Here is a 13,402-nt window from a genome sequence, read left to right on the forward strand (position 1 = left end):
AGAACGGAAGCGAGCGAGGAAATGTTGTTCAACTAACATCATCTCCGTAAACTTCACAAATTTCATTCTTGCCTTTCTTATAAAAAAAAACAAGTATATACGGCCGTAAGTTCGGCCAGGCCGAATCTTATGTACCCTCCACCATGGATTGCGTAGAAACTTCTACGAAAGACTGTCATTCACAATCGAATTACTTGGGTTGTGGTATCTTAAACCTTCTTAACATCGTTTTCTCAATTGTGATTTAGTCCACACGTGGTATTTATTAGACAAAAATTATGTATAGTTAAGTCTACAAATAAATACAAATCGATATGAACTTTTTGCACGTAGGTAGTCAGAATTGAAATATAGGGGTCGCTTATATGGGGGCTATATACAAGTATGAACTTGATATGGACTAATTTTTGTGTGATTGGGGATCGATTTATCTGAGGGCTATATATAACTATAGACCGATGTGGACCTAGTTAGGCATGGTTGTTAACGCCCATATACTAGCACAATGTACCAAATTTCAACTCACTCGGATGAAATTTGCTCCTCCAAGAGGGTTCAAAACCAAATCTCGGGATAGGTTAATATGGGGGCTATATGTGATTATGGACTAATTTGGACCACTTTTGGCATGCTTGTTGAATATCATGTACTACCACCACGTACCAAATTTCAACCAGATCGGATGAATTTTGCTTCTCCAAGAGGCTCCGGAGGTCAAATCTGGTGATCGGTTTATATGGGGGCTATATATAATTACGGAACGATGTGGACCAATTTTTGGATGGTTGTTAGAGACCATATACTAACATCATGTACCAAATTTCAACCGAATCGAATGAATTTTGCTCTTCCAAGGGGCTCCGGAGGTCAAATCTGGTGATCGGTTTATATGGGGGCTATATATAATTATGGACCGATGTGGACCAATTTTCGCATGGTTGTTAGAGACCATATACTAACACCATGTACCAAATTTCACCCGTATCGGATGAAATTTGCTTCTCTTAGAGGCTCCACAAGCCAAATCGGGGGATCGTTTTATATGGGGGCTATATATGATTATGGACTAATATGGATCACTTTTGGCATGGTTGTTAAAATCATATACTACCACCATGTACCAAATTTCAGCAGAATCGGATGAAATTTGCTTCTCTTAGAGGCCTCGCAAGTCAAATTTTGGAGTCCGTTTATATGGGAGCTATACGTAAAAGTGGACCAAAATGGCCCATTTGCAATACCATCCGACCTACATCAATAACAACTACTTGTGCCAAGTTTCAAGTCGATAGCTTGTTTCGTTCGGAAGTTAGCGTGATTGCAACAGACTGACGTACGGACATGCTCAGATCGACTCAGAATTTCACCACGACCCAGAATATATATACATTATGGGGTCTTAGAGCAATATTTCGATGTGTTACAAACGGAATGACAAAGTTAATATATCCTATGACAATGACAAAGTTAATATATCCTATGGTGGAGGGTATAAAAATCAAAATGTAGCGAAATTCCCAATTATTTTGTCACCTTTCCAATACTGGACATAGATGACTCCAACGACACCTATTGAAAGAAAACGAAAAGATTTTTTTCGACTACCCAATCTTATCGTCTAATATATATTACTGGGCAATATAACTGCATATTTTCTCATATCTACTTCTAAGTGAAAGTTTTTAAAATGTTCGAATATTCTGGTAATTACAAAAACTTCTTTTGATTTGAAATTTTAGCAATCTAAATTAATTTTAACAGATAAATAAGTGATTGTACCTAAACCTATCTTATATTCATAAAGTTTCCTCATCTCTAATATTTACCATTCGCATAGTTTTGAAAACATTTGCTATATTTGTGTTTGCATTTCAAGTAACGCGATAGTGCATATACTCGTATCGTTTAAAACCATGGATTTCATAGTGGGTGTTTTTGCTATTGCAGTCAATTTGGATATGCTTCAATTGCGTTTAGAAAATGTGTTATTATTAGAATAGAAAATATTTTTTTTTACATATATACAATAGTAATAACATGGGCTATAATATTTGTATATACATAATGTGGAATGTATTGCAACTTTATAGCAAACTGCTCTCGAATCAATCATATGAAATTAAAGTTAGCGGAAATGAAATTGTTATTAGTAATAAAAATGGAATTGATGATGTGCAAGATTGAAATTACGATACACATATAATTAAATTCATACTTCATGCTTTCCAAGAATATGTCATTAGAAATAAGAGTAAACATCTTTCATATGAATGAGTGCAGCACAATTTAATGTTGAGATATACACAGAAATATCGCCATGATTATTGAGTATATAATAAACTGCTGAAATTGTATTTAAATTTTATAAAAGTGTGGGAGTGATCACATGATTGGGTATGTTACAATTTGCACTAAGGTGGCTTCAAAATGGTGTCGAAATATTAGCGCAAAATTAATTGATGTGACCATAACCAACCCTTAAATACTGTAGTACGCCTTTTCTATATAAAGATAAATATGTTATTTACAATGTTTCCCTATTTTCCATTTCTCCTTTTTAGGTGCACGATTGGGCAACAGATTTTTGTGATGGCACCTGCCTATGTGCTTTGGTTGAAAATTTGCAGACCCGCCCTCTCAAACCAGCCTGGAATCGTCGTCCGGCCAATCAACATCACTATTTGGAAAATGTAGCAACAGCTTTAAAATCCATAGAAGCTGATCACATAAAACTTGTGAATATTGGCAATACGGATATAGTCAATGGCAATATTAAATTAATACTTGGTCTTATCTGGTCACTGATTGTTCGCTATCAAATTGGCCGAAGTAAATTCCCACCGAGAAAGTTAATGTTGGCTTGGTTGCAAGCAGCATTGCCCGAATGTAAAATAACCAATTTAACAACAGATTGGAATAGTGGTGTGAATTTGGCAGCACTTTTGGATTATTGTAAGCCAGGGTTGTTTCCCCATTGGCGCTCTATGGATCCCAGTCAAAGTGTTCGCAATTGCACAAATGCCATGAATTTGGCTCAAAGTGAATTTGGTGTGCCTAAAGTTTTGGAACCAGAATATTTGGCTTCACCATGGTTGGATGAATTGTCGGGTATGACATATTTGTCTTATTTCATGAAACCAGGTGGTCCTGGTTATAAGGCTACAATGAGATGGGTTAATACGCAGGTTAAAGATCCAGTACAAAATTTCACGGTAAGTTGATGGAGAATATTTAAAACAAAATCCAAAATAATTATTAGAAAATTAAAGAAATTATAATTTTTGGTTATTCTTAGATTTAAATATAAACTAAATTAAAAGAATAACAATAATTAAAATTGGAATTAAAATTGAATTGAATTTTTTATCGAAATTTATCTATTTCTTAATTAATTAAGTTTACAATAAGACTTAAAATTACAATTAAATTTGAAATAAACATTAAAATTAAAGAAAAAATTTAAATTAAGTTTAAAATAAAATGTATTATTAAAATAAAAATTAGATTAAATAAAATTTTAATTTAATTCGAAACAAACATTAAAATTAAAGAAAAAAATAAAATTAAGTTTAAAATAAAATTTAATATTAAACTAAATTTAGAAATAATAATATATGTAATAATGTAGTAAAATTGAATATAAATAAAATTAGAACTAACTAAAAACAAAATAGATTAAAAAAATTATAATTAAAATAATAAATAAAATTATTTAGCTACATTTAATTAGTTCTTAATACTCAGATAATTATGGATTGTTAAATTACTGGGATTGTTATATTTTAAAAGAACAATAAATGAATTGTATAATTAAAGTTAAATTAGAATTAAAATTAGAGTTTAAATTTTTAATTAATTGAGTTTAAAATAAGACTGAAAATTGAGATTAAATATGAAAATAAATTAAAACTACATTTAAATTTAAAATTATTATTCAAATAATCTTAAATTAAATAAAATTGAATGTAGTAAAATAAAATATAAATAAAATTAGAATAAAAATTTAAACAATAAAACTAAAAAAATAAAAAATGATAAGTTGAAAAATAATTAAAATCAAATTTATTATAAATTGTCTTTCATTTTTTTTGACAACTTAGACATAAAATAGTTTATAGTTTAAAAAAAAAATATAATTAAATAATAAATAAAATTATTTAGCTAAATGTAATTAGTTCTTAATACTCAGATAATTATGGATTGTTAAATTACTGGGATTGTTATATTTTAAACGAACATTAAAAATAAATGAATTGCATAAAGATAAATTAGAATTAAAATTAAATTAAAATTAGAGTTTAACTTTTTAATTAATTGAGTTTACAATAAGACTTAAAATTGAGCTTAAATTTGAGAATAAATTAAAACTACATTTAAATTTAAAATTATTATTAAAATAATCTTATATTAAATAAAATTGAATGTAGTAAAATTAAATATAAATAAAATTAGAATAAAAATTTAAACAATAAAATTAAAAAATTAAAAATAAAAAATGATAAGTTGAAAAATAATTAAAATCAAATTTATTATAAATTGTCTTCCATTTTTTTGACAACTTAGACATAAAATTGAATTATATTTTAAACAACCATTAAAATTAAGTGTAAATTAAAATAAATTAGAATTTTATATAAAATTAAATTTAAGTATTTTTTATTTTTAATTGCTTAAGTTTAAGATAAGACTTAAAATTGACATTAAATTTGAAGCAAACATTAAAATTATAGAAAATAAATTTAAAATTAAAATTATTATTAAATTAAATATAAGATTAAATAAAATTGAATTAGTACAATAAAATATACATTCAAATAGAACTAAAATTTTAAAAATAAAATAAATAAAAATAAAATAAAATAAAAAATAATAAGAATGAGAATGAGAATGAGAAAAAATAATACTTATTATAATTAACTTAAAATCAAAATTTTAGTTATAAATAAAATAATTTAACTGAATTTACTTAGTTGTTAATACTCATAGAACTTTGGTTTGCTAATTTGCCTTTCATGCTTAGATCACTTAGACTTAAAAATAAATTACATTTTAAACGAACATTAATTAATTGTAAAATTAAACGTAAATTAAAATTAAAATTTTTAATTAATTCAGTTTAAAATAAAACATAAAATTGCAATTAAATTTGAAACAAACAATAAAATTAAAGAAAATAAATTAAAATTATATGTATTATTAAACTAAATATAAGATTAAATAATATTGAATGAAGTAAAATTAAATATAAATAAAATTAGTATTTAAATTTAAAAAAATAAAATAAAAAAAAGAATGCAATATAATTATTAAAAAAGGATTAAAATCAAAATTTTAGTTATAAATAAAAAATGTATATGAATTTACTTAGTTGTTAATACTCAAATATCTATGGATTGCTAATTTGCCACTCAGACTTAAAAATGAAATTACATTTTAAACGAACATTAAAATTAAATTTAAAACTAAATTAAAATTTAAATTTGAAAATTCAAGTTAAAGTCGATAATAAATCTATATAAATAAAAATAAATGTACTTTTTAATATACAAATCACTAATTTCCTTTTACATCTTTTTCAGACCGATTGGAATGACGGCCGAGTGTTATGTGAAATAATTAAGGGTCTGGGTGGTCCTGCACCTGCTCCGGAAAAACTTAGTACCGATCCCTTTCACTATGAAAACAATGTACGCAAGGCTTTAGATGCTGGTACCAAACTTGGAATTCAACCAGTCTTAACAGCTAAGGATATGGCCAATCCCGAAGTTGAACATTTAGGTATTATGGCTTATGCAGCTCATCTGCAATGGGTTCCTCCAAGACCACCTTTATCGGATTTAGTTAATGTCTATTTGGAAAGCACTTCGGGAAGGGTGGGAGAACCGGTGAGTATTCAAAGAGAAAATGCTCTTTCTAACTTTGTCTCATATAATCTACATTTTTGTTTTAATTACAGACCCACTTCCGTGTTGATGTCTTGACACGTGATATTAGTATGTCAAGCGTTAAGGCGTTTATCGTACCTCCATCGGGCCATGCTCAATCCATAAAATTAAATAATCATGGCGAAGGTGTCTATGTGCCCGACAAATATGGTATGCATGAAATTGTCGTCGAAATTGGAGGCGATAGCCTTGGTGGGCATTTCTTTAGAGTCTTGCCCCGTTTCATACAAGTTGCCCCACCCGGTATGGCGCCCTGTGCCCTGGGCAGCTTGGTTGAGGTTTTGGTCAATGCCACTGGTGCCCCTAAAACTGAAGATATTCTCGTTACTGCTGTCTCTCCCACGGGTATTTCTCATAATTGTCCTCTGAAGAAAGTCGAAGAGGGTCATAGTGCCATATTCAAACCCGATGAGGCTGGTATATGGGAAATTGCCATAACCTATCAGGGTCGCCATATCCAGGGTGGTCCCTTCACATGTGCTGTATTCGATGCTTCGGGAGTATCCGTTCATGGGTTAGATGGGGCTATGCCTCTAAGGGCTCATTCCTTTGAGGTAGATGCCCGTGGAGTGGGAGTTAATGGTGAGCTGTATGTTGACATTGTCCACGACAAACGTTCCCTGGTGTGTTCGGTGGAGAAAATTGTCGACAATAAATATCGTGTCACTTTTATGCCACGACAAAATGGTAAATATCGCGTCTATGTCTACTTCAATGGCTACGATGTCAAGGGTTCGCCATTCATTATGCGCGTGGGCACCAAGGGACGTTCAGGCAAGACACGTAGTAGTCCTCTGCATGATACCAAACATCGTTCGGAAAGTCCTTCGATGCACTACACCTCAACCACATCGACACGCCACAATGACTATCGTAATGCGGCCACTTCTTCGTTGTCCCGTCGTGATCTGATGAATCATCATACGAACACTAGCACCACCAACATTGGCAACAGCAGCATCAACACCAATACTGCAGAGCGTCAGCGTTCCTTTTCGCCCCAGTATTCACCCAAACAGGATACCACGGATTATCGCACGAGTTCCAGTTACTATAAAAGAGAAAGTGAGGTAAGAGAAAAATAAAGGATTTTAGAGAGCGCAATGGGGGAGTAATGGTAGTGGGGTAGTTGTAAGAGTGGTGATGGTATTGACTATGGCAATCTGGTTAAAGGGTGCAGTAGCCACTGTAGCAGTTGCGCGATAACATTGTTTTTTGAAATAAGGCATATTTAATTGAATTTGTGTGTTGCATGCTAATGGTGCTAAGGGAAGCTTTTTTTCTCTGTTTTTCATTCGAAAATCTAAACGCTGTAAAATGTTAAGCCCATCCATCCCACAATCGAGTGACACTTCGATGGCATGCTAATGAAGAAATAACATTGACTTGTGACATTTTCAACGTGGACACTTTAAATGTTTATTGAAGCATCAATTTCTAATTGTTAAATAAATGAGGTTATTGATTTTACTGAAGTGTTGTTTAATTAGATCCTTAAAGTACTCATCAATTAGGGGGAATATTTGGGGGATTTTTCCAATTGTAATGAAAACAACAAAAATTGTCTTTCAAGCATTACCGTCATGATAAGAAACCACATCGGGAGATAGATTCGCTTGGCAGACAGAATTGACAAATATTGAACGCACATGAAAGACTATGAAACACACATTTTAGAAGTCAGTAGTATGGAAAAATTTTTAAAATATAAAGACAAAATAAAATTTAACTACAAACATATAATTTTTTTGCAATAAAAATAAGATAAATTTAGTCATCGGAAATTTTTTCGTTGTGTTTTACAGTTTTTACAAAGTTGTTTTTCGTATTTAAATCAGTTTTGATATCTGTGATGCGGGTTTCTCCAAAAGCTTTTTACAGTTTTTACAAAGTTTGTATTGAAATCAGAATCGGACAGAGTCCGTCAGTCACCACTGTAGTATCATAAAAAACAAAACAAGTATATACGGCCTTAAGTTCGGCCAGACCGAATCTTATGTACCTTCCACCATGAATTGCATAGAAACTTGTACTAAAGACTGTCATCCACAATCGAATTAATTGGGTTGCGGTAACACTTGCCGATGGCAAGGTATCTTAAAACTTCTTAACACCATCTTCTCAATTGTAAGCTAGTCCATACGGGGTATATATTAAACAAAAAAAAAGACCCATATGTATATAATTCAGATTGACAAATTTTTCTATAGAAATAAAATTTTGACAAAATTTTCTATAGAAATAAAATCTTGACAAAATTTTGTATAGTAAAAAAATTTTGACAAAATTTTCCATAGTAATAAAATTTTGACAAAATTTTCTATAGAAATAAAATTTTGGTAGATTATTTTTGGGGATCGGCTATATATAACTATAGATCGATATGGACCAATTTTGGCATGGTAGTTAGCGGAATATCACCACGACCCAGAATATATATACATTATGGGGTCTTAGAGCAATAATTCGATGTGTTACAAACGGAATGACAAAGTTAATATACCCCCACCCTATGGTGGAGGGTATAAAAGTAATAAGTTGTCACTATATATAACCAATCCTATCCTTCATGTAATCTGAACTGCGCGAACAATATCCAAAGCATGTGTTTGAAAACAACGAGAATACCTTGGACCCTTTCTATACAGAGCCAAGAGATCAAGATCAAAGAATAGTTGAAAAGAAATGGTCGAATAAGAATTTTTAACATTCAGCAAAGGGACGGCCCGAGCAGATCCGTTCAAATATCCCCTCGTATAATAGAGGGTTACAAATAAAAGTGCCTTAAACTGTGCTCACATGCTCTATTTCCCGATTTGTAGCACAAAACTCTGGTTACAAATATCAAGTGTTCATACACACTCAAAACAAATTTACTTGAATTCAAAGATTTTTACCTTCCATAAGGGAACCACCGTGGTGCAATGGTTAGCATGCCCACCTTGCATACACAAGGCCGTGGGTTCGATTCCTGCTACGACCGAACACCAAAAAGTGGATTATCCCGCCTCAGTAATGCTGGTGACATTTCTGAGGGTTTCAAAGCTTCTCTAAGTGGTTTCACTGGAATGTGGAACGCCGTTTGGACTCGGCTATAAAAAGGAGGTCCCTTGTCATTGAGCTTAACATGGAATCGGGCAGCACTCAGTGATAAGAGAGAAGTTCACCACTGTGGTATCACAATGGACTGAATAGTCTAAGTGAGCCTGATACATCGGGCTTGCACATAACCTAACCTAACCTAACCTTCAATAAACGATTTTGGTACTGATTTCGAGCCTAATAATGAATAGATTTTTAGGGAGCTTTTAGCTTTAAATCTAGGCTCCATGAATTTAAAATGACGAGTTTTCTTTCCCTTTTTGATTTTTCCATATAAATGCAGTTTAAAAATCCAGATTTATGTTATAATCTTCAAATCAAAATAGGTTTTCTTAATTAAAAAAAAAAAAAACAAGTGAGTAAAGTAGAAAGTCGGGCGGGGCCGACTATATCACACCCTAAACCACCCCTACTGAATTAGTAAATATAAGCATTTGTGGGGTATCATTGGTATAGGTTTTGGAGAACATAAAAGGGGGTACATGTTTACGGGAGTCTTGTCACAATCTGAGCAGAAATGTCTAATATTAGGAGCTATAGTTTATTTTGCACCAAAAGAGTTAGTACGCCACTAATATTTAGTTCATTATTAAAAAAGAGGAAATCGGTCAATTAGTTGTGGGTAATAAATCCAAATTTGTACAAATCGGGCAATATTATTATGTAAGAGCTACATGTAAGTCAAAATACGATCAGCTAGTACATAAAAATTTGAAATATGAATAACATAGGTTAATAAATAAGAGTATTATGGCCAAATATGACAATCGAGCGATGCATATATATATGGGATCTATATCTAAATCTGAACCAATTTGTATGATATTTTGCAGGTATGATTGATACTACAAAAGGTTACCTTGTGTAAAATTTGAGTACGATCAGTTAATGAATGAGGCCCCTATGGTCAAAAATAAGGTTATTAGGGGCAAATTTTTCAAAATCCGGCGATACATATATATGAGAGCTTTATCTAAATTTGAACCGATTTCGATGAAATTTTGCACATACAGTTAGTGCTAAAACATAGAAGATTACATTTAGCCCACCTTGGTTACGATCGGTTGATAAATAAGGGTTTTACGTCCAAATTTGGCAAAATCGGAACCGATTTCGATGAAATTTCGCATGTACAGTTAGAGCTATAGAAGATTACATTTAGCCACCTTTAAGTACGATCGATTGATAAATAAGGGTTTTACGGCCAAATTTGGCAAAATCGGGCGATACATATATATGGGAGCTATATCTAAATCTGAACCGTTTTCTATTATTTTTGGCACATATTGTCAGTACCATAAAAGATTAGTGGAAACCAAGTTTGGGTAAGATCGCTTAATAAAGAAGGTTTTTATGGCCAAATTTGGGAAAATCGGGCGATACATATATATGGGAGTTATATCTAAATCTGAACCGATTTCGATTAAATTTTGCAGGCTTAAAGGGTGATGAAAAAGTTTACTATGTGAAAAATTTGATGACGATCGGTTTGTAAAAAATCGCAACGTGACTCCATTTGTCGAAATCGGGCGATACATATATATGGGAGCTATATCTAAATTTGATCCGATTCAATAGCGTTCGTCCTTGTGCCCAAAAAACACCCTGTACCAAATTTCATCCAAATCGGTTAATAATTGCGACCGGAATCCTGTGAACAACAAATACATGGACAGACGGACGGACACCAAGCGCTAGATTGACTCAGGAGGTGATTCTGAGTCGATCGGTATATATTTTATAGGGTCTAAAATCAATATTTCTGGTATGCACATTTTTTGGCCGATCAAACTTATTATACCCTGACCACTATGTGGTTTAGGGTATAAAAAAACTAAACCAAAGATACAAAGTTCCCAAAATAAGAACTAGCTTATTTCTAAAACTTTTTTATTTTAAATACAAAAAAAAAATATCTCAGGAGACGCAAATTTCACATTATTGCCCTTGTTCAAATTATTGTTCTAAACTGAAAGAAAACTATTCTTAAAGTAAAGATGAATAAATTTTAACTTTTAATATTTGTTTAACTTTAAAGCAATTTGTGCTTAATATTGTGTAAATTGAGTATCCTAAAATTTAGGTTGAATAATCTTTCATATTAGGTCAATATTTTTTCCAGTGCAGGCAAAACAAAAAAAAATAGTAGTGTTACACATCTATTATTTTGAAATGAAAGTATATAAAGATATTTTCCTTGAGGCCCTAAAAGTATGCAATATATTTATTAACAGTTTATATATAAAATATTTCGACTTACCGCCTAATTCATACTTCACAATACCATTAAATAAATCACCTATCAAACTCAGAATTCCACAAATGGATTTCAGTACAAATACACACAACATACATAAACATATACGTATTTGAAACTCATAACATATTTCAACAAAACAAATCTCGGCTTGATCACTGACAAAAATGTTCTAATACCACCAACCAAAAAAATATATCAAAATTCAAATACATTACATTTTCTCTTATACACACACACATTACATTACTACACAAACAAACAAAAACCACTGTTTTTAGGATAAATCGGCAACATCACCTCCACCACCACAATCATCATATCGGGAACGTGAATATGATGATTCACCCACTACCAAGTATCTGAACTCAATCGATTTGTATAATGTCACAAATACAGCACGCCGTGATTCGAAGGCCTCAAATCTATCGAATTCTTCGAAAAACGATTACTACTATGACAAGGAGAATGAGCTGTACAGTAATAGGAAAAGTGAACGTGATTTGAAATTGGCTCCACCGCGTGAAGATCGTGAAGATTACTATGATCTACAGCAACAGTATCAGCAACATCAGCAAACACGATCACAAACCAATGTAACACGAGGCTCGGTCTCCTATAATTCGAGATTGAGTCCCATACCACCTAGTCCCACATCTGAAGTAAATAGACAAAAAAATCTAAGCAAATTTTTTTTCTTTTCTTTAATCTTTAAATATTTGTTTTTGTTTCCTTTAATGTTTGTCACTTAATTTTCTTATTTAAACTAATATTAAATTGTTGTTTGTTTTGCAAAATGCATTTGTCTTGTTTACTAACCTCAAATTTAATGTTAATTGAGAATAAGAATGTTTTTCTAATATTTAAAATGTTTTTTTTCACCTGCACCCACAGATCCGTTCTAGTGAGGTACGTACCCACAGTCCATTGACTGTTAAAACATCCTTGCCTTATGAAACAACTGCACGTAATTTGAGCGTTAGCCCCAGACATATGTCTGCCTCACCAGTGCCACGTTATTCACCGAACAACTATATTACAACGGCAACACACCGCATGAGTCCAAGTACCACTTTAAATAAGGTAAGGTATCTACCAAAAATATTTTAAGGCACAATATATTTTGGTTTATTCATTAAGATATCCCATCTATAGAAATAAAATTTTGACAAAAATTTGTAAAGAAATACAATTTTGATAACACTTCTATAAAAATAAAATGTTGACAAAATTATCTGTAAAAATAAAATTTTGAAAAAAAATTACTTAAAAATAAAATTTGGACAAAGTTTTCTGTAGAAATAAAACTTTGACAGAATTTTCTAAAAAATAAAATTTTGACAAAATTTTATGTAGAAATAAAATTTTGATAAAATTTTCTATTGAAATAAAATTTTGACAAAAATTTGTATAGAAATAAAATTTTGAAAAAATTTTGTATAAAATAAAATTTTAACAAAATTTTCTAAAGAAATAAAAATATCATAAAATTTCTTTAGAAATAAAGTGTTGACAAAATTTTCTATAGAAATACAATTTTGACAACATTTTCTATAAAAATACAATTTTCTATAAAAATATAATTTTCACAAAATTTTCTATAAAAATACAATTTTGACAAAATTTTCTATAAAAATAAAATTTTGACACAATATACAATAGAAACAAAATTTTGACAAAATTTTCCATAGTAGTAAAATTTTGACAAAATTTTCTATAAAAATAAAATGTTCACAAAAATTCGTAAAGAAATAAAATTTTGACAAAATTATCTGTAAAAAACAAAATTTTGACAACATGTTCTGTAGAAATAAAATTTTGACACAATTTTCCATAAAATTAAAATTTTGACAAAATTTTCTATAAAATTAAAATGTTGTCAGAATTTTCTATAAAAATACAATTTTGACAAAATTTACTATAAAAAGTTTTTAAATTATCTATAAAAATATTTTTTCAAAATTTTCTATAATGTTTTTTTTTTTTTTTTTTTTTTTTAATTTTCTATAAACAAAATTTCTATAAAAATACAATTTTGACAAAATTTACTAAAAAAAAAATTAATTATTTATAAAAATGTTTTTTTTTTTAATTTTCT

General features: G+C 30.5%; 1 protein-coding gene across 4 annotated transcripts in view; it reads left to right on the forward strand.

Annotated features, from left to right (window-relative positions):
- The window catches only part of jbug (filamin-type immunoglobulin domains fbug), a 169,667-nt gene that overhangs the window by 69,124 nt on the left and 87,141 nt on the right, over positions 1 to 13,402 (forward strand). For 3 of the 4 annotated variants that reach the window (XM_075311895.1, XM_075311896.1, XM_075311899.1), the window contains exons 3-7: positions 2,562 to 3,212; positions 5,580 to 5,885; positions 5,957 to 7,015; positions 11,586 to 11,966; positions 12,199 to 12,387. In XM_075311895.1, the coding sequence (XP_075168010.1) occupies positions 2,562 to 3,212; positions 5,580 to 5,885; positions 5,957 to 7,015; positions 11,586 to 11,966; positions 12,199 to 12,387 (2,586 nt within the window). The remainder of the gene's footprint in view (positions 1 to 2,561; positions 3,213 to 5,579; positions 5,886 to 5,956; positions 7,016 to 11,585; positions 11,967 to 12,198; positions 12,388 to 13,402) is intronic. The other variant, XM_075311897.1, reaches the window with a different exon arrangement.

Source organism: Haematobia irritans, chromosome 5 (assembly GCF_050003625.1).
Source record: "Haematobia irritans isolate KBUSLIRL chromosome 5, ASM5000362v1, whole genome shotgun sequence".
Classification (NCBI taxonomy): domain Eukaryota; kingdom Metazoa; phylum Arthropoda; class Insecta; order Diptera; family Muscidae; genus Haematobia; species Haematobia irritans.